Genomic DNA, 26455 nt, shown 5'->3' with positions numbered 1-26455 from the left:
TTGTTTCAAAGAGACAGAAAACTAGAAGTTTACAAGAAATCCCCACTCGTTTCTTGCCGCTGCATTGGCAGAGGTGCAGAGGAACCCCGGTATGGGAAAGAGGAAAACCCCCTGATTTTGCAGGCTGTCCATCGGGGAAGGAACATTCCCCCAACCCCCCGCCGATTTCTACAATGCACGGCTCTGCCAGCCTGATGGCAAATAGCACTGTGCCCTTTGCACCAGCAGCTTTTTAGATAAAGCCAGAACGCAGGGGGTCCAAGGCAGGCTGGAGGGGCAGGAGGGGGAGGTTTGCAGTATGGGGATTAAATGAATCAGGGTTTCCCAGGACACAGGATAGGTACCACCAGCCCCAAATAGCACTGAATCACATAGCAACAGCACGAGTGAGGGCATAAGACGAGCACGAAAGAGACAACAGCAACATGAAAACAGGAGACTGTGGCCAGGGTCACGCCTGCGCAGTAAACATCACCAGGGAAACCGGTCTCTGCGATGGGAGCTGCATTCTCCTTGGTGCTGAAGGAGCACGGTTCTCTTCCGAATGCCCACAGACACCTCCATTTGTACGGAACTGGGCAGAAGAGTGGTTTCAAAGAAGCAGAGGCGAATGGGAACCTGTGCTCGGTGAGATTCAATTTCATGTTTTTGTTAATAGCTTTCTCCTGCTTCTCACAGATAGAAAGCAAGTCACCCCAGGGATGTGACCTCACCTCTCAATCATTTAAAAACAGCAAATAAATGTCCGGAGAGATTAAAAACACAGGTTCCGTGCCCTGAAAGGTTGCCCTGTGACAATGTTGCATCTTCATGGGAAAGATGAAAACTCCATGTAATCCTATTACAAATATTTCCATTAGTCACCAAGCCTCACCTTGGTAATCTGTTTCAATTCAAAGTCCTGTCATTCCCCAAAACCCAATTTAGAAGGTGCACGAACAAAATGTAAGTTTGTGCCAATTTCTTGGAGATGGGCAAAAATCGTCACTCAAGTTCATTTGGGGTTCTTTTTTTTTTTTTTTCCCTTTAAGCTCTTAACTCCAGGGCACCAAGAGAATTCCTTCCCGACATTTGCCGGGTCATCTTGCCCTCTCAGGCCTCCTTAAATCCCTAGCTTCTATCTACAAAGCTTCTAGGGCAGAGATGCAGAGATCTCAGCATGCCAGTGTCCAGCCGTCTCCACATGCAAGGTACATACACTTTGGGATGCTCTGGGGAGGCCAGTGGGAGGGGACGCCCAGGCAGGGGGCTGGGATGTATACAAAGAATCAGGACCAGCCAGACCATACTACACAGCTCAGGGCCAGAGCCTAGACGTCAGGCCAGTCTCTATACCACCCTGTCCACCAGTGTGGAAGCTGTCAATCACATCATTGCAAGCATGCGGTGAGTTGGGTGGGCAGAGTTGGCCCCATTGTACAGTGAAGAAACGGAGGCTCAAACCTGGAGCTGGTACGCGGTGATGCTGCCCCCTCCCCCCAAAACCAGAGCCCAGACCTTCTACTCCCATGTCTTTGTGAGTTTCATCAGCCCCCCACAGCCTCCTGCTGAAACTGATTTGCGCCTCTGTGGTTTACCCCCCCGGGGAATGCTGGACAAGGAACGAAACTTCCTGGAGCCTGCTATAGACTGAATGCTTGTGTCCACCCCCAGATTCCTGCTGGTATTTGCAGGTGGGGCCTTTGGGAGGTGATTAGGTCATGAGAGGGGAGTCCTCATGAATGCGATTAATGTCTTATAAAAGAGACCCCAGGGAGCTCCCTTGCCCCTTCTACCACGTGAGGTGGCAGGGACAAGACAGTCACCTGTGAGCCAAGAAGCAGGCTCTCACTAGACCCTGAATCTATCAGCGCTTTGATCTCAGACTTCCCAGCCTCCAGAATCATGAGAAATAAATGTCTGTTTGTAAGCCACTCTTTCTATGGTATTTTGTTATAGCAAGCACCTCAAATGGATGAAGACCGAGCCTCATCTATGAAAAGGTGATGAATTATATTCCTACCTCCATGGTTTGCTGTGAGCATTAATTAACACACAGTAGCACCGAGAGTCTGTTCAGCACCATGCCCGGCACACACTAAGGATCAGTAACTATCTACTCGTATATTACGATGACTCATCCCTGAGGGTCAAAGATACCTTAGACTTTGGGACCCACCATACCCCCTCCCCTCAGCTGGCACCATTTATTCCAATCCAACTGAACCACCGATACTTTTCTAAAGGTGGCATCTTCTTTCTCCTACCTTCTTGCTTTCGAATATACCGTCCCCTCCACCAAGAACACCCTTCCTTCACCCCCCACTTCTTCCAAAAGGTCTTATTCATCAAGAAACAGCCCATCTCCCCTCTCCATGATTTCCTGCCGTACCCTGCCCACACCCATGTTTCCACTCTTCCTACCTGGTATAATGCTGAGTTTCTTGTCTGTGCTGGAAGGACGAGGAGGCGAAGGAACACCTACGCTAATGACTGACAGAGCCATTTTTAAAAACTTTGATTGGGGACACAGGTTTAGAATGTTTATAACTAGGAAGGAGCCTTCAAAGTTGACACACATGCCACCATATTGGGCCAACAAATCATCATCTCTATCAAAATTAGAAGCTAAATGTCAAGGCTCTCAGATGTGATTTCATAAATTATTTCAACTAGGCAGCTCGGAAGAATTAGACTATGGATTTTATCGGTTCTCTAGATCATATGTTAACACTCTTTTTGGCAGCCTGAAAATGACATTTCTCTTCCCAGCCAATATCCTTTCCTTTCCCACTTAGCAAACATTGGTATTTTTTTTTTTCCCTGAGTTGTCAGTTTCAGGTTGCAGCTTCTATCCCTGTTTGGTGCACGCGCACGAGGGTCTGTTTGCTTCAGAGATAGCATCCTTTCGGTGTCAGAAAAGCCCCACGTTGTCCACAAGCCTGTCATCTCCCAGTGCGGCTTCAAAAACCACACGCAAGAGGGGAGAAGAGAGCCCAGTGTGGGGGCCTTTCTAGGGGAAAAGCAGACAAGCAGCCCTCAGGTTCTCTCCTGCAAGAGGAGCAGCTGGGCAGAGGCCCAGAGATGGTGCACGGGCTTCAGAGTAAACGGATGGGCTTGGGCGCTTCCCAGTCGAGTTACAGAGGCACGTGACTTAACCTCTCCGAGCCTCGCTTCCTTACCCACAAAATAAGGGTGACGGTACCATCCTCGTGAATTGTCAAAGAAATGCCCAGATGTGAACCCTGCCTCTACCACGACACGTTGCTTTATCTTTCTGAGCCTCTGTTTATTTCATCCATAAGCTGGATTTAATGAACCGAGCTCACTGTTCTGAAAATTAAACAATTCATCTAAAGAGCTTACTGCTGTGCCTGGCACATGGCGAGTACCAACAAAAATACTGCTCTTCCTTATAAGGATTAAAAGCAATTAACACTGTGTTCATTTCCTCTCTCCCTTTAAGTAACCACCCAAGGCATGAATTCATACAACAGACAGGTGACGGTCTCCTGCGTCCCGGGTTGAGGGCTAGACTCTGGGGTTGGCCACGTGGCTCAAGGAGACAATCCAGGACCTCCTGGAACTTCTGGTGGAGTGGAGGAGGCAGGTGTGACAAGACCCTCACCTGGCTCAGGCCCCCCACAGGAGGGTGGGCACAGAGGGGGGAGCAGAGCGTGCTGCACGGGGGAAGGCGTGGCTGCGGAGGAGGGTTTCCAGCAGAGGTGCAGAGAAGGCAAAAGGGGAGACCATCAGCCATCATCAGACATCGTCCCATATCATCAGGGTGATGGGGCCCAAGGAGATCTCCCACTGCTGTCAGGAAGTTCTAAGAGCCCTTCATGGTTGATGAACCCCAATGTTCTCTCACTGACCTTCCTCCTTCCCCACTTCCCTCCCTCCAACCTGCTCTGCACACAGCAGGGCAATGAGCTTTGTGACTCGAAAGGGAAATCATGTTGCGCACCTCATCCACCGCCCCAACGATAATCCTTCTAGAGTCCTCCACAGCAGAGTGATGAAACCTTGTCCCATGAGAGGTGGCTCCTCCTACCTACTGCCACTCTGTCCTCTTCACGTGACCCTCGTCCCTTGTAACCAGCCGAAGGGAGCCCGAGACTGCCGCTGGGGACAGTGAGGCGTAGTTCCGGAGCCCAAACGGGCAATGGCCTTCATACAGTTAATCACCTGATAGGTAAGGGAGGACCAGGGCAGTGCCTAAATCCAGGGGAAAATAACTGCCAGGCGTCACTTCTGGGTGACTCAGGGAATGGCCATCCTTTCTAAAGGAGGGGGTAAGACAGACAGACAGGTGGGCAAAGCCTCAGCCAGGGCTGAGTTCCCAAGTCACATCACACCATGTCAGAGCCGAGAGATGTTCACTGTGGTGGAACAGCCAAACTCCAGCATATTCTAAGCGATACGTGTGCCACCTGCAAGCTAATAGTCATTCCCTCCCTCGTTCACTCCTTCATGTATTTCCTGAGCACCTACTATGGTGTCAGCCACTGTTTTAGGTCATAGGTTAAAAAGCAATGCCTCTGCTCTCGTGAAACTTACTAGTCTAAGCATCTGAATACTGCATATACTTTAATTCTCCACAACCACCTGATCAGGAGCGTACTAGGTCGTCCTCATTGTACAGAGGAAGAAAGAAGGGGCACAGAGAGGGGAAGTAACTTGGCCAAGGATGCATAATGAAGTGGTAGAAGTTTCAGGGTCTGTGCAAGCCTCAAGAAACATAGTACGGCTGAACTAATCACCACCTTCCAATAGCACTCCCCACGTGCACTGTTCTAGACCCTCCGCATAACCCCGTGTATTCTCCTCATCCCCGTTTTACAGGGAGGAAACGGAGACTCAGAGAAGGGAAGGGACTGCCTGAACACAGTCAGCACAAAGTCAGGGAGCCCAGACTAGAAGCCAGCTCTAGATTCTCTTGAAAAGACAAGGTTCGAGAATGGTCTCTTTGCTTTGGCAGAACCTCAGTGAGCCCAGACACATGTCTAACGATCCTGGGTAGGACCACCATGGTCCTCACCTGTCTCCTCCCCAACTCACAGTGCAGAGGCTTGGAGCCTGGCTGCTGGCCTCAACCCCCAGCCTTCCTGCCTCCTCCCTGGCTGGCGCTTACCTTGGGTCTTTCATCTGTAAAATGGGAATAACAGTCATACCTACTTCAGGAGGAGAGCTATAAGATGACCCCCCAATCATTCAAGTAAAGTCTTTAGCAGGAGCTCTGGTACCTCGTAAGTACCCAACAAATTGTAATTCCCATTACTGTAGCTATTCCCAGTCTTCCGGTAAGAACTGTTCCTATGTATCAACGTATCAACATAGCTTTGGCTGCTCTTTGGAAACTGATTTTTTGTCTCTGACCTCTGTCCCAGGGAACCCCAAAAGCCACTTGCAGCTGAGATTTTATTGGCCAGCCCCTAAGAGGTAACAACAGCGATGTCAGCTAACAATTGTGAAGCTGTGCCATGGGGCATCAAAGAAACGGACTTCACCTGTGTTGTCATGTTTATTCTTCTCAATGACTCTGATAACGAAGTCATAATCTGCCCTTCTTAGAGAACATAGCAGAACATAGCAGCCAGGAGGTTAAGACTCCAGGGTCTCCTTCACAATGCTCTTAAGATTTGGGGACGGGTCGGGGGAGAAGTCTAACATGGCTCACCTGGGCATAGCGGTTCCTCATCCTGGTTCCAGGATAGAACTATGGGGAGAGCTTGAACAAAAGGACACCCAGGCCCTACCCCCAGAACATTTCGATTGGGACCTTTTTGGGGGTGGAGTCCAGACACCATTCATTAAAAATTAAATTTAAAAAAGCTCCCCAGGGGCACCTGGGTGGCTCAGTCGGTTAAGCATCTTCCTTCAGCTCAGGTCATGATCTCGGAGTCCTGGGATCGAGTCCCAGATGGGCTCCCTGCTCGGTGGGGAGTATGCTTCTCCTTCTCCCTCTGCCCCTCTCCCCATATGTGCTCTCTGCTCTCTCTCTCAAATAAATAAAATCTTTTAAAAAAATTTAAAAATTTAAAAAGCTCCCCAGATAATCCTAATGTTAAGGTTCAAAACTACTAGAAAAACTGAAACCACTCATTTTGACTCAACAAAGGACCCCCCCCAAAGCCTCTCATTTTTATTGACATCCATCCAAAAAAAGGTCTGCCCCCTCACAATTGTTCTGAAATTTTTTTTGTTTACAAAACAGTCTTCTTTTTTTAAAAATTATTTTTCAAAGATTTTACTTATTTATTTGAGAGTGAGAGAGAGAGAACATGAACGGGGGGGAGGGGCAGAAGGACAGGGAGAATCAGATTCCCCTCTGAGCAGGGAGTCAATATGGGGCTTGATCCTAGGACCCCAGGATCATGACCTGAGCTGAAGGCAGATGCTTAACCGACAGCAATCCAGGCACCCCAAAACACTGTCTGGTTTTATCTACTGCTTGAAACATCTCTGTGGGATAGGGATCAGCAAGCCTATTCTACAGATGAGGAAGTGGAGGATCTGGCACCATCCAGCACCCAGATAGGAAACCTGGTGTCCTGAGTTCAAGTCCAAGAAGATATCCTTAAATGAAAGGACCAGAGAGCTTTAAGACATTTAAAGAAAGCCATGGCCATTCATCTCACACAGGGGAAGGAGCTCAAGGGACCTGGTTTTGACACTAGACCCCCAAAGATACTCTTAGTAGGGTTGACCGAAGGCTTTTACTGCAATACTGAAACGCAACGGAGCCAATTGCCAAATCTGGGCTGGATGGGGCAGGGAAGGGGAGATGTGTTCCGTAGAGAAAGGCCACTTAAAGATAAAGTGAAGGTTTCTGGAATTGCAAGGCAGGCACCATTAAGGCCAGTGGGTGTCCGTCTGTCCCCAGCAGCTCCAACTGCCTGCAGACAGTGATTGTGCTGAGGTCTCTTACTCTGGTTGGTTTTCTTGAGTGGGTTAAATCTACCCCCCTGTGATCTTGTTTGAACTGCTGATTTGCTTAGCAAACTCTTTCTCTATAAATAATGAATAAGTAAACTCCAGCCTGCCACTGATAAATTATTACAAGTTGGGAGTTAATGGGGTGTAAAGTAGGCAGGGAACGGCCCCACCTTTGGTCCCCCTCCCCACCTCCAACCTCTGGAAAATGTGCTAAGCCACTTCAGAGCCTACTCAGTTGGCCTCTTCTCTCCCCATTCCCACCACCTAAGACCACCCTCTCTTCCTCCATGTTTTTCCAGGGTCTCGGCTTCCATGCTCACTGCACAGAATTCCATAAAAATGAGAACCAAAGGCAAGGAAACAGGAGGCAGAGATGATTCTGAGTCTTTCAGCCTCACTGCCTGGTTTTTTGTTTGGATGGTCTGTTTTCTTTTCATATCTGGGAATGTGCCACCCACAGTTCATTTCCATGGGCGTGCAGTCTGCTATAATTCCTGTCTATGGATGTTTCCCCACCCTACCCTGTCATCATGCTTTGCTCCAAGGAGCTGGCTTTTATTATGACACACTGTCTGACTCCATCAGGTCTCAGAAGGAAAGCTCCAAACACTCATTCCCAGCACCTACCAGTTCCTAATGGGCTCTCAACAACCATTAGCTGAATGGCTAGATGGCTTGATCATTACATGAGTGGGTAGACAGGCACATGAATAGATAGGTGGGAGGATGAGTTGGTAGGAAGAGGGGTACTTGAGCAGGTGGACGTTGGATGGATGGATAGATGGATGGATAGGGAAGAGGGAAGGAAGGGTGGCGGATGTTGGATGGGTACATCTGTAAATTGGAGTGGGGGTATGATATGGGTGGATGAATTGATTAGAAGATGGATGGATGGCTGGATGGATGAATTGATGAGAAGATGGATGGATAGATGGATTGGTGGATGGATGGATGGATGGATGGATGGATGGATGAATTGATGAGAAGATGGACAGATAGATGGATTGATGGATGGGTGGGTAGATGGATGGATGGGTAGATAGATGGATGCATGAGTAGTCATTCACTCCTAAGGGCTCAGCTTAGGCCAACCAGCCCCAGTCAAGGAGGTAAATGACCCAGATAAAGATGAAGTAGGTAATGTTCGAATCATTCCACAAACAAGAGCCGGAAAGGTTAAAAGTTTGTCTAAGGTCACGGCAGAAACTAGTACCTGAACTCTTGGTTCCTTTCTTTCCATGCCTTTTCCTTGCCAAATTCAGTACATGATGGAAGGCCCATCCCTCCAAGATGCCATGTCAACAGCACCCGTTTTCCACCTCTATATTCTGTAGCTGGGTGAGTGAGATAAGCCCCAGGGATGTCCCAGCACCAAGGCTGAAAGCTGGAGAGGAAGAGGGGGGTGGGGCAGGGAAGCCAGAGAAGGCAGAGTTCCTGCAGGAGGAAGGGCTGCAAGGCCAGCTGAGCCCAAGAAATTGCAGATTATTAACAAGATAGAATAATAATCCATTGGGCTAAGGCACAGCATCTCCGGTTCTGAGAGCCTGTCAAAGGCAGCCCTTGTTTCTTGGAGAGAGATCAGACCCCGGTGATGGACATGCCAGGACACGCCTCAGTGGTCTACAAAAATTGCAAACAAGTCCACCGAGAATCCTTGATCTGTGCCTCCTAAGTCCCAAAAGGCTGCACTAATAACTGCCTTGGAGGGACTGGGCCTCAGCTGGGGAAAGTCTGAAGTTGGCTGGGACCCCTTCCTTGCCTTTGAAGATACTTGGTCTGTTCCCTGCTCGGTGCTCCTTTGGGTCTTTTGAACACCTAGAAGAAACGGAATCCACTTTTGAAGGGGACTCGGAGACAAGCCTTTTGATTAAAGGCAAGAACAACTTCTCAGTCCCAAGACTCTTGAGTTGCTGTCAAAAAGAGATAAGAAGCAGGGACACCTGTCCCCAGCTGTCATCTGTCAGTCACTATAGGGACGGTCACTGCCTAGGAGACCACTGAAGGGCTGGAGCCCCAAGAAGGGGAAACCGATTGCCCCTCCCCTCAGCTGCAGTCCTAACTTTAAACTTGGGTCACTGCCACCTGTCAGTTCAACAAGAAAATTCTCCTCACCAATACAGTGCTTACGTATACCTGCTTTGACAATGGCAGACAGGAGTTCCGATCCCGGCTCCACCAGTACAAAAGTACCAACCTCGCCTGGTAGTTGGGAAAACTCAGTGCTTAGAACAACACCAGACAAGCAGTTAATGCTTTGTAAACTGTTATCATTATATGATTTTTATAAAATTATTCCACATTTCTCTAGTCCTGGCCATTCCATGTTGAGTTTATGGTCTTGCCATTCCCATTTGCTCCTCCTGGCCACCCAGGGAAACATATACTGTTATCCCCACTTTATGGATGAAAACACAGAGGCTCAGAGAGGGGAAGTGATTTATCCAAGGTCACACAGCCAGCACGTGACAGAGCTAGGACTCCTAACTCCACGTCCAAAGTTCTTCCTATTGCAGCATAGGACAAGAGTTGTATTTGCATCCTGTCCCTTGGGCACCCACGATGCAGGGCTACTAGTGATAATCACTGCAACAACGGGACTTGCCAATACTTAAATAGCACTTGATGTTGTTAGCCTTAAGCATAAAACTGCCAGCTGTTTTACCAGCAAAAATGGGTTTATCTGAGAACAGCAGAGAATTGCAACCCAGGATAAGCAAGCTATGGCAAAGCCATAGGCAAGTCCAACAAACAAAGAGAACATTATTTTATGGTGAAGGAAGAGGAAGCTGGGAGGGGTTGTTTTGAAAGGAAAGTCCACAGCAGAGAAGCAAGAGTTCAGGGTGAGGAGTTTATCATTGGCTGAGTTCCAGGGGTAGTCGATTCTTGTAGGAGACGCAATGTACATCTTTCCCTGCTGGGGCCCGGAATTGATGATTCTCTCCCTTGGAGATTCTTCTGTTAGGGCTGTAATTGACAATTCTTCCTGCCACTGGCACTGAGTGGTACAGCTCCCCCTTGCAGCCTTCCCTGCTAGAATCCTGAGTCCAGTCTAGCCGGCCTTTCCTTGATCGATTTCCACAATGTGTAACAGGCTCAGTGCCTTCTATGTAGAAACCTACTTCATCCTCCCCAACCCCACAAGGCAGGGGATATTATCTCCATTGTATAGACACAGAAACTGAAGCTCAGCAAGGCTAACTAATTACCAGTACAAATGAAAAACTTACATTGACAAACCTGTATGAGAGTCTAATTACTCAGATCCAGACAACTGGTAAACCAACAATTCTGGAGATTATTTTGGTGACCATCAGCTTGTATTTTCTGATGACTTGCAAGGCCAGGCACTGGGAGATACACAGAAGCTTGACTTTGACATACAAGAACTTTTTTTTTTTCTGTTTAAAATTTCTATATGAGGAAAATTCCTATACATTTTATTCCGTACCCAAGGATGAGAGAAGTGATCAGACCATGACAGTGATCTATGAAACTCACCCAGAGAGCCTTGGAGAACAGCCACAAAGAACATTCGAACAAAAAAATTAATTCCGTTCTGAAGATGACACAATAGAGCCTGGTGGGGTAGAGGCTCAAGCTCTGGGATCAGAGAGGTCAATGGTAGAGCCTGACTCAGCCTCACACTAGCTGCACGTCTTTGGTGAGCCCCCTCATCTTCCTAAGTCCCAGCCTCCTCATCTGTAAAATGGGGAGGACAATTAAATGAAGCAATAGCTCTAAAGTCCTTAGCACAGAACTTAGCTTTCATAGAAGCTAAACAAAGTTCTCCTTAATATAGAGTGTGCCATTTCACAGCAAAGCCCTCTTTGATTTTAACAAGGAGTCAACCAAGGGCACCTGAGTGGCTCCATCGGTTAAGCGTCTGCCTGCGGCTCAGGTCATGATCCCAGGGTCCTGGGATGGAGCCTCACCTTAGGCTCCTGCTCAGCGAGGAGCCTGCTTCTCCCTCTGCTGCTCCCCCTGCTTGTGCTCTCTCTTTCTCTCTCTCTGTCAAATAAGTAAAGTCTTAAAAACAAAACAAACAAAAACCAAGGAGTCAACCAAGCAACCAACTTCCCTTCCTTACTTTTAGTTATGGCTGAACACCAAGGTTTGGTTTCGGAAACAACACTGTGCCATGCCCAGAGAGAACATCTCCCAGGAGTGGATTCATCTCCAGCCTCAGCAAATCCATACAGTCATTCTGATGAATTTCAGCTCTATCCTGCTGGGAACTGTTCCTGGGAATGGATCTTCCAGCTGTGCCCCCTCCCCCTCCGAAACTGTCACTAGCATCACCGAAACAGTCACCATCCTTCCGGTTCAGGGGGGAAAGAGCTCCATTCCCACCTGAACCCCAGCCCTATCCTGGAAATTCACATGGTATGCATGTAGGTACACTGTAGGGTTGTCAAATATCACTGGACAGGTAAACAGGGAAGTCTGAGAATAGGTATAAAACCACAGGCCGACAAAACGTTAAGGCTCCAGGGGACACTTTTCCAGCTGCATCTCGCCTGGCCTTTCCATACTAGCTTCTGAAACTGCTGACCGCTCTCTGCCTCGCTGAGATACTGTCTGCCCCAGGCTTCCATGATCACACACCCATCCTGGTTGTCCTCCACTCTCTGGCCCCTCCTGATCAGGCTTCCTTACAGGCACACTCTGCCTTCTTCTCACCTACAGCTCCCTCCCCCACCCCGATGCTTGCAGCAGCAGCATCACCTGGGAACCGGTGAAAAATGCAAATTCTCAGGCCCCACCCAGGAGTTCCACTTTGAGAAGCGCTGCCCCAGGCCCTCTCCCCAGGCCCCTGGCTCCTCCTTTCTCATAGTACAGATGGCTGCCCGCTCTGGACCTCATGTCCAGACCTGCAGTCTGAACAGCGATCGGTCTAAATGCCTACTTGACATTGCCTCTTGAAAGGCTCAGAGGCACCTTACCCTCCACGTGCCAACCAAACTCTTTTGAGGTTGCTCCCTGTCCCTGACTGAGTTCAGCAATCTCTTTTGCAACGGGTGCTGCCTGCCCCTGAGCAGCCTGGTCTCTGTTCCCCATCATTTCCAGTCTTTCCCTCCTCTCTTTCCTCCCAGAACAGAGGGGAGGGTGCAGTCCACGGGCAGACGGGATTTCTGGGCACTCAACATCCAGAGAATGGAGAAAAGTAGACACTAACAGTTTTTCTTTAAAGCAGACCTTTCCTTGGATTTCTGTAGTTTACCAAAAAAAAAAAAAAAATCAAAGAGTACCTAAGGTATGCCAGGCACCATGCCTGAATCTAGGGATCCTGATTACCTGTCTTTCTACGCTCCCTGCCTCCCTGGTTCCCCTCTTCTGCCAAAACAAGCTCTTAGTTCTCATTCAACGATAGAGGCTCCCAATGCATTATTAATATACCTATTGATTTTCCTCTTGCCAGTCATTATCAAGATTTATTTATCCCCCTGGCTCCCCATTGATTGAGGAAAGCAGTATTCCCACTGGTCAATCAATCCTGATAGAGTCCATGACAAAGAGTCAATATCTATTTATTATTTGATTTATGGGCTTAATTATCTTAAACACGACCAGGCAGGGACAAAGCAGAAGTTGAGCAGTGCCCAAGCAACCGTGGCCGGTTTGGGAATACATCGAACCACAGCCCAGGGCCTGGCAAGTTCCCAGAGCAGTGAAAACACACTGATCTGACACTTCCCACTCGCTGCCCACCCACGCCACCCTGGAGGCCGCCACAAGGAGTGGGAAGGGAAGGGACACATGCCAGGGTTTCAATGTGCACCTGCCAACGCAGCAAGTCATAAACCAGGTAAGCTTGGTGGTTTGGACAATGAGCGGGACTTGGAAGTAGGTCCCTCCTCCGGGACCAGGCGGGGCGGGGGTGGGACCAGCAGGGCAGGGTCCTAAGAGGCCCCAGGGGCATTCAAAAGAGGGACGGACTTAGGCACAGCTGGAAAGGGAAAGAAAAGGAAGGGGGGTTTTGATAGGAACTTTTGTCGGAATTAGACAGCCCTGAGTTCAAATCCTGCTCCCCTCAGCTTTCTATATAACCTTAGGCACCTTGCTTCATTGGCATCCTTGTCCATAAATGGAGGAGTGGAATGGTACCTACTTCAGAGGGTCATTAAACCCATTCAAAAGACAGAAAAAACAGAATTCACATGCAGGCCAGAATTGCAGGGAACCAGCTTTTAATTACAACCTTGTCTTCCTCCGTGAAGCAACCCCCGTGCTCCTGAATTTGTTTAACCACGGCCTGCCAGCAAAGCTGAGCAAACCATCCCTCTGGTTTCTGGTACACATGTTAAGGACCTGATGTTGCCCACACTTGCCTTCAAAACATGGGAGCGCAGCTATTTTTAACTTGGGTAAATAGTGAAAGCTGTTGAAAATGCCTTTGTTTCCATAGGACCGCCAGCTTGCTGTCGCTCTCCCCCCAGGCAGTTGGCCCAAGGATCTTTTAGAACCGAGGGCATGAAGACCTGCATTTGTTCCCACTGATGTCTGATGAGAATCCACACTGTCCGCACCATTCCCGGAAGCCGTGAGGGGAGCGGGGGAGGGAATAGATCAACGATCCTGCTGCAAGCTCCTCTAAGGAAAGGGATTGCCCAAAGTGGTCTTTCTAAAATGCAAATGGAACGGTGTCGCCCCTCTGGCTAAAACTCTGGGTGGCTCCCCCTGCCTCTGCAAGAAAAGCCCAGATTCCTTAGCTTGGCTCACAAGATCCTTTCAGACTGTCTCCAGCTTCTTAGCTCTTACTGGTACCCATAGGGATGCTATACTCCAGCTGCTGACCCTTCTGCCTCCTCCCCGTCTTGTTCCCTCCCACCCCCGGCCCCTTGCATGACGGTTCTTGATGTTAAGAATGCCAATACTGGGGTGCCTGGGTGGCTCAGTCGGTTAAGCGTCTGTCTTTGGCTCAGGTCTTGATCCCGGGGTCCTGGGATGGGGCCCCATGTCGGGCTTCTCCTTCTCCCTCTGCCCTTCCCCCTGTTCGCGCGTGCTCTCTCTCTCTCTAATAAATAAATGAAATATTAAAGATTGCCAATACCTTCTTGTCCATCTGGCTAGTTCCTTGGTTGGGTAAGGGGCCACATCTGGGTCCCCATAGTTCCCTAGGATTCTATTGCAGAGATCAAACACTGAGAATCATCCCAGTTACCCGTCTGTGAGCTCCAGGGGGCAGAGGTCATGCCTTCCGTTCCTCACTCCCACCATCCCACCCAGGACCTTATACATGAGGAGTGTTTGGGGCCAATACCCCCAAATCCCTCAGTGTCTATTGTATGATTGTAATTTACATCACACACTTGGCATCTTTTTCTTTTGATCCCCTGTTAGTTCTCCCACATCCTATAGCCACCCCCCCACCCAGTTTGTACTATATTTTACTTATGTCCCACTCATTGCTCAGTGATTCTGAGTAAACAGTACCATTCATTGTCTGCTGCTACACTTGCCTAGAGGAGCAGGCTGTGATAATGCGTGTGCATATATTTTTGGAAATGGTTATTCATTCATTCGACAAGTATTTAAGGGGAACCCAGGGTTTTAGAGGCCGGGGGTTCAGAGGTGAGCCAAGTAGCTGAGGTCCTGCTTTCCCGGGGCTTATGTTCTAGGGTGGGGGAAGGGAGGTAGGGAAAAGAGACAAAAAGCAAGCAGACAAATTGAGGAACAAGATAATATCCTATGGTGAGAGGTGCTCTAATGAAAATAAAACAGCGATGTCATACAAGGGAATGGGGGGGAGAAGGGGGCAGGGGTCCCACTTTGGCTTGGCTCCAGGACCCCATGCTTTTCTGGGCTCCTCTAGCCCTGCCTGCTTCTTCCCAGTCCCCTATGCCCGGTGACCCTTCCCCACCAAGATACCCCGTGCCAGAGGTGCTCCAGGCTCCGTCCTTGGGCGACCTCCTGCTGTTCCCTGGATAACCTCAGCTTCCACAGAAGGCCACAGCTTCAATCACCACTTCTCTGCTGATGACTCACACATAGTTATTTCCAGCCTCAACCTCCCATCTGAGCTGGAGACTGGTGTATCCAGCTCCTTTCTCAACATCTCCTTGTGGACGGCCTGAAGCTCAGAGAGGGACAAGCCATGAGTCTAAGGGGTCAAACCACAGCCATCACCTCATATCATTTGATATCATAATATACACAGAACACCTGCTACTTGTAGAGTCAAGGAGGCCTGGGCACCTGGGAGGAAATACACTCCTACTGTTAACTGCTATCACTATCATTATTGCCATCATTGTGGTTAGGATAGCATCATTATTACTATAGCAACTGGGAGATACACGGTAGTGAGCACCTCTGGTCATAGGAGGCATTAAGCTATAGCCTGATCTCTAATTCTCATTATTACCTTGCGAGAGAGAAAAAGGTCATCCCATTTTATAGATGAGGAAACGGGTACACAAAAGTGAAGAAATTTGCAATAGACCCAAATCCAAAAAAATGGGGGCGTTTGTACATATTTGGTGAAAGTGGCAAGTCATAGAACAGGACTGCAGATGAGTCTATCTTCAGTGGGCTAGAAGATCTATCCATCAATGTGTGTGTGTGTGTGTGTGTGTGTGTGTGTGTGTATGTGTGTGTGTGTGTGTGTGTGTGTGTGTGTGTGTGTCAGAGAGCTGCTGGCTCTTCACCAAAACCCATGTCATTTTCCTCCTGGGAATATAGTTGGCTATTCCTCAGCCTCCCTTGCAGTCAGGTGTGGTCGAGGGACTGTGCCAGCCCATGACACAGGGGTGGAATGATGTGCACCACTTCTAAGTGTGGCTCACAGAAACATCCCACACAACCTCTATGTACTTTCTTCTTTCCCCAGCTAGAAGCAGAGGACTCTGAGCCCCAGGGATGGATCCAAAAGGTGGGATTGGTCTAAGATGCCTCCACACCTGAGGAAGAGCCACCTACCATCCAGGAACACCCCTCTTGGACTATTATGTGAGCAAGAAATGGGACTTCTATCGTATAAAGCCATCAAATGCTTTAAGACTTATTTGTTATAGCACCTACTGTTACCCCAGCTATTGTTACAAATATGAACTGTAAGGTTGCGTGTATATTGAGAAAACTGCCTGGAAGGATATACACCAAAATGTTCATGTGACTGCCTCTGGCCGTAGGCAGTGCAGGTGCATTTCGTTTTCTTTTTTGCTGCTCCGCATTTTCAATAACAAGTTATCACTTGCCTAATAAGACACACAAGTTACTTTTTAAGTGATAACAGATGGCCCACACGTTAATTGAGAATCTTTGAGATTCGAGGAACGTGGTGGCCGGTGGCGAAGTCTTCACCCAGGCAGGTCTGCTGGCCATATGATCGATTACGGACAGGCATATGCAATGTACATGAAATGATGTTAATAATAATGATGATAATGACGCAGGGCATTTACAGCACTCCCTTCACGAAAGTCCCGGGGTGCTTCACATTCCAGCACAATTAAAGGCAGCCACAGACAAAAAACCTTTTCAGCTGTGCTTTATAAAGGGAAAGCAATTCAGCTTTTTGAACATTAAAAGGAAGACGATTCCACTAGATGACGGGGGATGGAATCTTCCTCTGCTCAGCGCCCCCCACCCCCACTCTTGTATGTTATATTTAGGACAATCAAACTGGCCTGAAGGGGGAAAAAAAACCCAGAAAGCCCACAAGCACAGACTTAGCGGAAAAGCAAGTCAAGATCTCATTCGGGCACGGAGTTACTACGGTCTTAGCAGAAGGCAGGGTCCTCCATTTGTCTGTCAAGCAGGGCAGCTTGGCGCTATTATATTCGAAAGCATGAGAAACAAGAACTGATTTGGAGTTGGAAGTAGTCTATTAAATAGCTCCTGATATTTACCAGATTTAGAATGCTGTGCAAACGAGGCCCCGCGGGATTTCATTACTACCCTGTTCCTGGGAGGCGGGTGGGACTGGATGCCGGGTGTGTAGGGTGGGGTGGGAGGGGGGAAATCCATCCAACCTCACATGACTTCACGGCTGCATTCAGACTCTGGGCACCCAGTGACTGGGTGGGACTGAGGACACTCACCCAACGAGAAATTTAAAAAACAACAACTTCCTGAAAGCAGTGGGGAAGTCCTGTTCTTCCTTCTCTTTCCTGGGGCGCACATCCCGGGCCCCTCTATCACAACAAGGTGTTTATGGAATGCCCCTATTGTCCTGCTTCCTTCTACTCCCATCCGTGAGAAAGATCATGGTGTTCCCAAATACAGAGGAACCACTCAGGAATCCCGCACATGGGTGGAAACACCACAGTGACAGCCAGGACACCCCAGAATCCTGTTGCCTCTGCTTGTGCCCTTCTGGCTGGGCGAGGCTGATCCTGTCACTGCTCTCAACTAAATGAGATTTTTCACACACTGAACCAACTAGCCAAGTGCAAGAGGAGGCAGCAAGCAGACAGGCCATCAGGAAAGTTCCGGAGTGGTGCAAGTTAGCACCTGTTTAGAATCTTTCACTGGCTTCCCACTGCCGTAGAATAAACTCTACACCTTTATCCACATCTTCAAGGCCCTGCAGCCCCTCCCCTACTACCCTTCTGGCACTCACATGCTTCCTTCTGGTCTTCAAATGTGCCCAGCTAATTCCCACCTCAGGGCCTTTGCACCTGCTGTGCCACTGCCTGAACCGCTCTTTCCCTGCTGTTCATCATTAGGTCTCAGCTCAAATGTTACCTCCCCTAAGACACCTCTTCTCAGCTCCTTCTCAAAGCAGCCCTCCTGTCACTGACCCATCCCCCGTTTGTGGCCTTCACAGCACTTAACGCAATGCTTTAATGATCTTACTTGTCTAATTTGTTACTGACCATCTCTTCTCCTGGAATGGAAAGTCTTTGTTATGAACCGTAGGAACTGTGTTCTGAGAACCTAGCACATAGTGGGGCACTCAGGCAGGGTCCCAGACATGTCTGCGGAAGGCATGTCCATAAACTCACATTAGCCCTGAAGCTAACAGGTGGCTCTCAGGCCCCTGGCCTTCACTTTGGGGCATTCTGGGCCCTTACTCCTCTTGGACCCAGCACTCACCTCCCAGGGCTGCCTGGCAGAGTTGCTCGGTGAGGGCGCAGGGGGGGTTCCAGGGTGTGCAGCTCTTGGCAGCAGAAAAGTCTGCTCGCTCAGGGTAGGACGTGAGAACTGGTTTCTTTTGTGCAATGGCTCTGAGCTTGAGTGCACATGAGAGACTTCCTGGAAGACGTCTTACAACCCAGAGAGTGGGCCCACCCCCAGAGCTTTTGTTTGGGAGGGAGGGGATTCTTGATCTTACATTTGCTTTTCTAAAAAGTTCCCAGGTGATGCTGGCCAGGGGTCTGATGAAGCAATGAAGCGTGGCTTTAAATAATCTGGGGATTCTAGGAAAAAATTGGGGGAGGAAGGCAGAGGGTTTGTGGGCCATGGGAACTTTGTTAATTGCTAATATCAATAATACAAGTCTCCTGCAGGGAAAGAGAAACTGTGTATTTTATAAGATAAAGAGTAGGACAGAGAAAGAGAAGAGAAAGTGTGTAATGTGCAGTATATACGGAAGAGGAGTGTGTTTATGGGTGTGTGTGTGTGTGTGTGTGTGTGCGCGCTCGCTGGCCCCATAGTAACTTACAGGGCATTTTAGTACATAAACAGAATCAAAGCTATGAAAAATGAAACCAGTTTAATAAGCCAGTGGCTTGCGAACTGTGGTATACCAAATCCTCCAGAACTTAATAGAAAAGACAGAGGCTTATCTCACTGAACCAAGATGGGCTTGGCTCTTGTATTGTTACCAAGTCCTCCAGGTGAGTCTGATGTGATCAGTGGTGGTGAAATCCCATGATATAGTCTTGCCTACTCCCCTTGACCTGGCTGGTGCTGCCAGGGCAAAGAAGGAAACCACTAGACTAATATCAGATATACATTTGCTCAATTCCGGGTTCTGCCAGTTATTTGTTTTTGACCTGGGCAAGGTCTCCCTTTGCCTTATCTGACCTCAGTTTTCCCATTTGTAAAATAGGCACATTAATAAATGGGAGATCACTGTGTCTGGCCTGAGCCAAGTACTTGGTGAAGGTTGGTGGAATCTGTTGCTGTTTTGGTGTGTTTCGGGGCTCTGGATTTATGAACATTAAAGAAATGCCCCTCAAGCAAGGAAATGGTTTCAGACATGAGGATCAGCTGTGCCTCCTTCAGCTTCAAGAAAAGAAACCATGTGAAGGAACTCTAGTCTCCACCTGGCCCTGAAGCTCACTGTGTCTGCCTTTCCGGAGAGACAGGGCTGGAGCAGAAGCCAATGAGGGTGTTGGGACATTGTGATAAACCTTTCTGGGAAGAATGGGGCAGCTTCTCCCTCCCTAGACTCACCCTTGGTGACGACAAGGATGGAGAGCAGCTTGCCTCTCGGGTGCCGAGGCAGACCCTCAGGCAGGATGCTAACCACAGTGGGGCAGTCCTCCCAACACAGCGCTTCCCGGTCCGGCCAAGGGCAGCAGGCTGGGACGGGGTAAAAGGATGCTGGGCCTGGGGAAGTCGTCGGCTCTGACCATAATGGGAAGTTAGGGCAGAAAAACTGACATCTCCTTGAACTCTGGCTGCCTCTGCAGCTGTCAAAATACCCTCCTTGGACCCCCACCGTCTATTTTGGGAGTTTCTCCATTTTTGTCCTTGAAGACACCAGTTCCGGCCCCGGCCCACAACCCCCCAAGGGCTGCCTGCTCCCCTGAGCATAAAATCCAGACCTCTCGCCAGCCTTCCAGATCCTACAGCAGAGGGTCTCAGGGGTCTCCCAGCTGCCTACGAGAGTCGTGTAGGGAGGTTTGTACAGAAGCCTGAGACCTATACAGACTAATTAAATCAGAGACTCTCGGGCAACGGTTCTCGACTGGAGGTGACTTTGCCCCAGGGGACATTTGACAATATCTGAAGATATATCTGGTTCTCACAACTAGGGACTTGGTACTATTGGCATCTAGTGGGTAGGGAGCAGGATTCTGCTAACCATCCTGCGAGGCATAGGCCAGACCCTATAATGAATGATCTGGCCTTAAATAGAGTGCTGAGGCCGAGGGGCTGCTGTAGGTGTCAATCAGGCACGAGCACCCCTCCCCTCCCCCAGTCTGGCTCCTGCTGGCTTCATTCCTCACCTCCCACCCTCTTGTCCTCACCCACCACGTTCTGCCACTACAGTCTTCTTCCTGGTCCAAAGCACACCCTGCTCATTCCTACCCCCGGGCCTTTGCATCTGCTACTCCCTCTGCTGAGTGTGCCCTGTGCCATGTCTGCATAGCTGGCTCCTCACACCCAGGTCTCTCCTGCCTGGATCCTTCCTCCCACAATGCACACCTAAAATAACTCCAGTCCCCAAGTCCCCCTGTAGCACTGCTCTGGTTTGATTCCTTCAACATGCTGGGACCTACTCAAATGATCTCATTACTACTCAGCACTAGTCTGTCTCCCCCACTAGAATGACAGCACTCTGACAACAGGGTCCATGTCTGTCTGGCTCAACACCTTCCCCTAGCATCCAGCAAAGTGCCTGGTACTCAGCATGCTTACTAAATATCTGATGACCGGATGAATGAATGGACAAGCATTGGGGGAGAAAGGGGTTTTCAAGCTGTCGGAGGATCAGGTGCATTGCTAGAGACCTGGGCTCCTGTCCCGGCCCCACTTTCCTCTCCCAGACTCAGTTTCCACATCTGTAATATGGCCCAAGTGAGTTCAATGGGATCAGGCTCCTCCTAACAGGCCTTCTTGGAGACATCAATTGTAGCATTTTGCTTTGGTCTTGTCTCCATGGCACCCAGCTAAGGTAGGTTGGCCCATGCTCCTGTCACCAGATAAATAACAAATTTCTTCCCACTGAGATCCTAATTATTTTGTCATTTTGTCTGGTCTTTTTTTTTTTAAACTTTCCTATTTCTGTTTCCCTCTGCACTAGCTGGACACATCCAGCATCAGCGCTAGGCACACAGTAGGAACTCCCCGGTAGTATGCCCTGGGGTGTGGTTCCCAAGTATTAATTGGATTAGAATGGGCTGGGGAGCTTGGTTAGAAAGTCGTAACCTACAGACAGACTTGGTTCATTAAGTCCAAAGTGATGTGATAGACTAAAAACTGGAGCCCAAAGATATCCAGGTTCTAATCCCTGGAAACCATGAAAGTTCCCTCAATATTGCAAAAAGGCCTTTGTAGAAGATGAGTGTGTTGAAATGGGAGATGTTTCTGGATGGCTGGGTCCTAGGTGCAATCACACGTATCCTTGTACAAGTGAGATCTGACTACAGAAGAAGGCCTTGTGACCACGGAAGGGAGAGATGATGCTGCTGGCCTTGATGATGGAGGAAGGGGCCACAGGCCAAAGGATGCAAGGAACGCAGAAGAAAAGACAAGGAAACATTCTGCTCTAGAGCTTCCAGAAAAGAGCAACCCTTGACTTTAGCCCAGTGAGACCCACTCTGGACTCCGGACTTCCGACCCCCAGAACCACAGAACAGTAAATGTGTGTCATAGTAAGCCACCCAGTGTGTGCCCATCACCATGTCCCCAGGAAACTGAGACTGGTAGCACTCAGCATCTGCATTTGAACGGCCTCTCTCCCTCTGCTGGCTCTGACGCAGGAGGCCCAGGTGGGCCATACTTCGGGGAGCACCGCTCCAGAGCTGTTTGGGGCTGCTTTTCCAACCAGCCCATTCCCAGAGAACCAGGGCATTTTTGTCAGCGTTGGAGGGACTCTGTTACAAGCACCTACTTCCACCTCCTCATTTTGCAGATGGGGACACTGAGGCCTAGGGAACTCTGCAGCAAGGTGGAAGGATGAGAGATGTTTTCATTCAGCTCTATCGGCTTTCAAATTCCACTTGGAGTTTTTAAAATGAGCGATTGTGCAGACTGCCAATAGCTTTGCAATAATCTCATAATGACCCAATCGTGAAACGATTTAGCAATCCTGCGGCTAATTGTATTTGTGGATATAGCAATTGGGTAACTAGTTGGTTATTACTCATTCCCCAAGAGCCATACACATTGCATTACAAGGAAGCTAATCTTAGAAATACTTGTTAACTCCGATGATAATTACTAAGTAATTGGCTAGAACACGCCATTGTGAATTTAGCTGGAATATGCCAGGTAATTATCTGGTCTTATGTTCCCTGTAAAATAAGTCCAGGGTCCAAAAAAATTGTTCCAGTTGATTGGCTATTGTCCAATCATCGACCTCGGCCAGCCAATCAGGCGGATGCAGGTGATTAATCAAATTACTCAAATATCGGGTTTCAAACCGAGCATTCAGATAAGAGATCTGACGGTCAACAAGTGGGCAGTGCTAAATGGGAGAAGGGGGTGCACAGAGCCCCCCCCAAGATAAATGACACAATAATATGGAATAAATGCTACTTCTTTGGGGCTCATCTGGCTTCTTCACACAAAATACCAAAACACTTCAGAGACCAATTACATGTCCCAAAGCTGCAGAGTCTTTATCATGGTGCCAGGAAAAGGCTGTGCTATTTGTGAAATCTGCAGGCAGTTATGGTGCTCGGGGAGGGGGGTGCACAGAGTTTGCACATAATAGAGAGGGGCCACAAACGCAGCTGGCTTACAGGATGAGTGACACATTTTCACAATGGCCACTCGTTTCTCAAGAATGGCTGCTAACTGAATCTGTCCACTTCCAATTAGCCAGCCCTTGGGAGAGGGGGAGGGAGGCTTGGGGTCCTGGGCCCCACCAATAACACTGAGGAAGTCGGAAGGTGGGTGAGGGGCGGCAGCGAGAGGTCCTTAGAAGGATCAGGCAAAGGGCAGGAGATGATGGGTTTCAAATTTCTAGTTTGGGGATGTCAAAAAGAGGGGTTAGAGGGCCAGAAGGTGAGGAGCTGACCAGAGAGAAATTTGGGGTGACAGACTGGTGAGAGCAGTAGGCAGAAGACCAGTGTGTGTGTGTCAGGGGGAAGACCCAACCTTCCAACCAGATGTGTGTACCCCAAATAAAGGGCTAGGCATGAGGACAATACATTCTAGATAACAGAGGAGGAAAGGAGCTGTGGTATGTTGTACAATTGGCCACAAATTGTCCTTCTCCCTGCATCTATGCCCCTGCAATGTGACATTGCAAACCCTCCCATGCAGAGGTCGACTCTGTTTCTCCATGCCTTGAATCTAGGTTGACCATGCAACTTGGTTTGGCCAATGTCCATTGGTCAGTGCAACATGGACAGAGGTGTGAAAGGCCCTTGCCCATCAGCGCTTGACCTCTTGCTGCCCTTGGAACCCTGAGACCACCCTGGGAATGAGCCCGAAAGAGGCTGTTGGGGGATAAGAGACCATGAGAAGGAGAATTGGGGCATCCCTGCTGATAACCTGCCAACCGGAAGACACGTGAATGAGGGCATCCAAGAGTGACCAGCCCTCAGTTTGACCTGCCAGCTGACCACGGACATGTCCAAGAGCCCAGCTACAGGGACTGGCTCCGCACAGAACTGTCCACAGAATAGAGGAAAACTCTGAAGTGTGGGGGGTAGTTTGTTACTCAGCACAAGCTTACTGATACACTCACCTCATGAAAATAGCTCAGCCCCTGATTATGATCTGAGCTGGGTATCTGAGAGCCTCTTCTGTCCTGTTCAGGGTTGAGAACCACCATTTTTACCCTGGTTTAGGGACGATTGAAGGGCCATCTCTCTATCTCCAATCCTTTGAAAACATTTACCATTTGACACATGGATTCCAGTCAATCCACCGTCTGCATAATGATGCTGACAGACGGTAACACCCCTTCTTCTGTCCACTGAGATCTTATAAATGGGCTCGAGGATGCTTTGTATCACAAGGGAACAGACCAAAGACATGCTAGCTCTTCCCTGAGCTCACGGCTCCTGCCATGGCACCTGCCAAGATGAGAGGCTTGTGTATTTGGGGTCTTATCGCTTGAGCGGAGAATGGGAAGGAAGGAGAGAGCTCCTAACTGACTCTTGGCATCCCAGGCCCCTCCAGGATGTGGCCAGTCCTAATACAACAGGGAAGCAACAGCCAGAGTTTAAAAACACATCAAAGGATTGTTTCACAACTTCAACTGAAATGAAAGCTATTTTTTTCTAATGCTCCATGTCACTGGGTAAGGTTAGAGAGCAAGTTCAGGAAAGTCGCTATCATCTCACATTTTCTGAATGTCAGTTCTCACTTCCCCTCCTGTGCAGCCAGAGATCAGGGAGCCTGGATATTTGAAATAGCAATGGTAAAGTCCTTCAAATGTTATCTGCTGCTTTAACGAAAACCAGAATAACAGTCATCACGATCTTAGCCCATGGTTGGCAAAACTCGGGCCCGAGGCAAATCCACCACATCACCTGCTTTTATAAATAAAGTTTTATTGGCACCCGGCCACGTACATCCATTTACATCTTGTCTGTGGCTGCTTTCACATCCCAGTGAACAGAGTTGAGCAGTTGCTATGGAAAACTGTAAGGCCCATAAAGCCACAAATATTCACTACTGGGCCCTTTACAGAAAAAGTCTGCCAACTCCTGATTGGACCCAATCAGTTCAATCTACATATGGAGACAGTGAGTCTCAGCAATGTGGTTTCATGAATACTTGGAGCACAGGGGGAGCCGAACCAACTTTCCTAACTTCCCACTTACAGTACTCTCCCCATGGCACTGCTCTGCCGAAGAGTTTTAGCATCGAAAGTATTTTCTGGAATCTCAAACCGTCAAACCACACAATTGTGACTGGTAGAGCTAGAGAGGCTCCATTCACCAGAATGACGTGTTAACCAGAACACCGCCCCCCCCTTCTCAGAGGCAGAACTCTGGGAACGGGTCCATGGGTGGGGCGCCCCGGGCAGGACTGACCTGGTGATGATGGCCAGGTGGGGTGGGCTCATGCAGGCACCCATGAAGAGCACCACGTTCTCATGCCGCGTCTGCCTGTAGGCCATCACCTCCCGCTTGAAGGCCTTCAGCTGCTCCTCGTTATCCCTCTCGATGTCGATCAGCCGGATGGCCACCTCGCCGTGCCAGCGGCCGTGGTACACCTGCCCGAAGCGGCCCCTGCCGATGAGCTCGTCAATCTCCAGCTGCTCGAAAGGGATGTCCCACTCCTGCAGGAAGATGCTGGTCTGGCTGGCCTTGCGCGGGAAGCTCCGGGCTGAGAGCAGGGACAGGTTCATCTCCTCGAAGTCGTCCTCCGACTCCTCGGCCTCATCGTGGCCCTCTTCATTCTGTGGCCGGAAAGGGGAGAGCGGTCAGAGTGGCTCTGGCCACTGCCCTGCCTTCCACGAGCTCCCCTGGGTCTGGACACGTCTCCATGTGCGTTTTTGGCTGGTGGGGACATGTATCTAGTTGCCCGGGGCATTCTTGTCTAGAATCGTACAAGATGAACGAGCTGCAAGGGAGATCATGATAATCCAGTGCTCTTTTGCCAAGGGGGAACCTGAGGCTCATAAAGGAGAAACGTTAGGAGACCACCCATGCTGGCGTGCTGGATGTTCCTGGTTTGGGCACTGGAAGGCTCCTTGGGGAGGGGGTGCCTGGCTGCCTCAGTCAGTAGAATGTACGACTCTTGATCTTGGGGTTGTAAGTTTGAGCGCCACATTGGGTGTAGAGATGACTTAAAAATGGAAGTCCCCTCGGGAATCCCTTCGGTCCCGGCAAACGAGCATGGTTGGTCACCTCGGGAGGCTGCCCAGCTGTACATCACACAGCCAGGCAGAGCTAGGGCTAAGATGCAGGTGTCTCGACTCCTAATCTCCAACGCCTTCCTATTCCACCCCAATGTTTTCACCTGCCTACTCCTGTGAGTGTAAGAAAGACAACAGGGCTGAACTGGGGGTCTACCAGGTGTCTGCACAGAACACGTGACAACCCTCAATATGGAGGACCTTTTGTTTCCCCCAGGGGATCTGGAACTGATGGTCAGAAACGAGGAGAGGTCAGAGCTGCACAGGCCAGATGCCCGGGTTTCCTCAGCAGCTGTGAGGGCGTAGAAGGGAGGCTCCTAGGATGCGCTTACCAATCGGACAAAATGAGCTGGAACCTGGCCTCTGTGTGACCTTGGGCAAACTGCTTGACCTGAGATGTCCTCCTCTCTTCATAAAGTAGAGCTAATAAAATCTACCCTCCCGGGGAATGGTGTGAGGTTTTCAATGAGGTAAAAGCCTCTGAAGTCCCTTGCACACCCCTGACCACCTGTATCCAACAGCCCCTGGGCTTCTGGAGAAAATGCAGATTCCTGGGCCCTACCCAGAGCTCCTGAATCAGAAAAGAGCAGGCCAGGGCCAGAACTCTGCATTTTTATCCCTGCACACCCATACGGCCCAGGAACGCTTAGGTGTGACCATGGCAATCCTTAGACTTCAAAGGTCCAGGGACCCGCCTTTCCAGCGTGGTGGTTGGGAGTGCTCAGGCTCTTAGGGTTCTTTTGCTGGAGTGAGGGGGCAGCAGGAGCTGCCCGTGGGGATTCCCAGAGGCTTGGGGCCTGACGGGGCAGCCTGAGGTCTTCCTGACCCCAAACCTAAGCAAGCTGTCTCTCGTGGCACACTCAGGAGAAATGACAC

The 26455-nt window shown here is 49.5% G+C and overlaps 1 protein-coding gene across 1 annotated transcript in view; it reads right to left on the bottom strand.

The window, feature by feature from the left end:
• The window catches only part of KSR2 (kinase suppressor of ras 2), a 388766-nt gene that overhangs the window by 25367 nt on the left and 336944 nt on the right, over nucleotides 1-26455 (bottom strand). The window contains 1 exon segment of the mRNA XM_026514966.4: nucleotides 24753-25120. Within this exon segment, the coding sequence (XP_026370751.1) occupies nucleotides 24753-25120 (368 nt within the window).

This window comes from Ursus arctos, unplaced genomic scaffold, assembly GCF_023065955.2.
Source record: "Ursus arctos isolate Adak ecotype North America unplaced genomic scaffold, UrsArc2.0 scaffold_34, whole genome shotgun sequence".
NCBI lineage: Eukaryota > Metazoa > Chordata > Mammalia > Carnivora > Ursidae > Ursus > Ursus arctos.
This window is presented reverse-complemented; position numbering and strand designations above follow the sequence as displayed.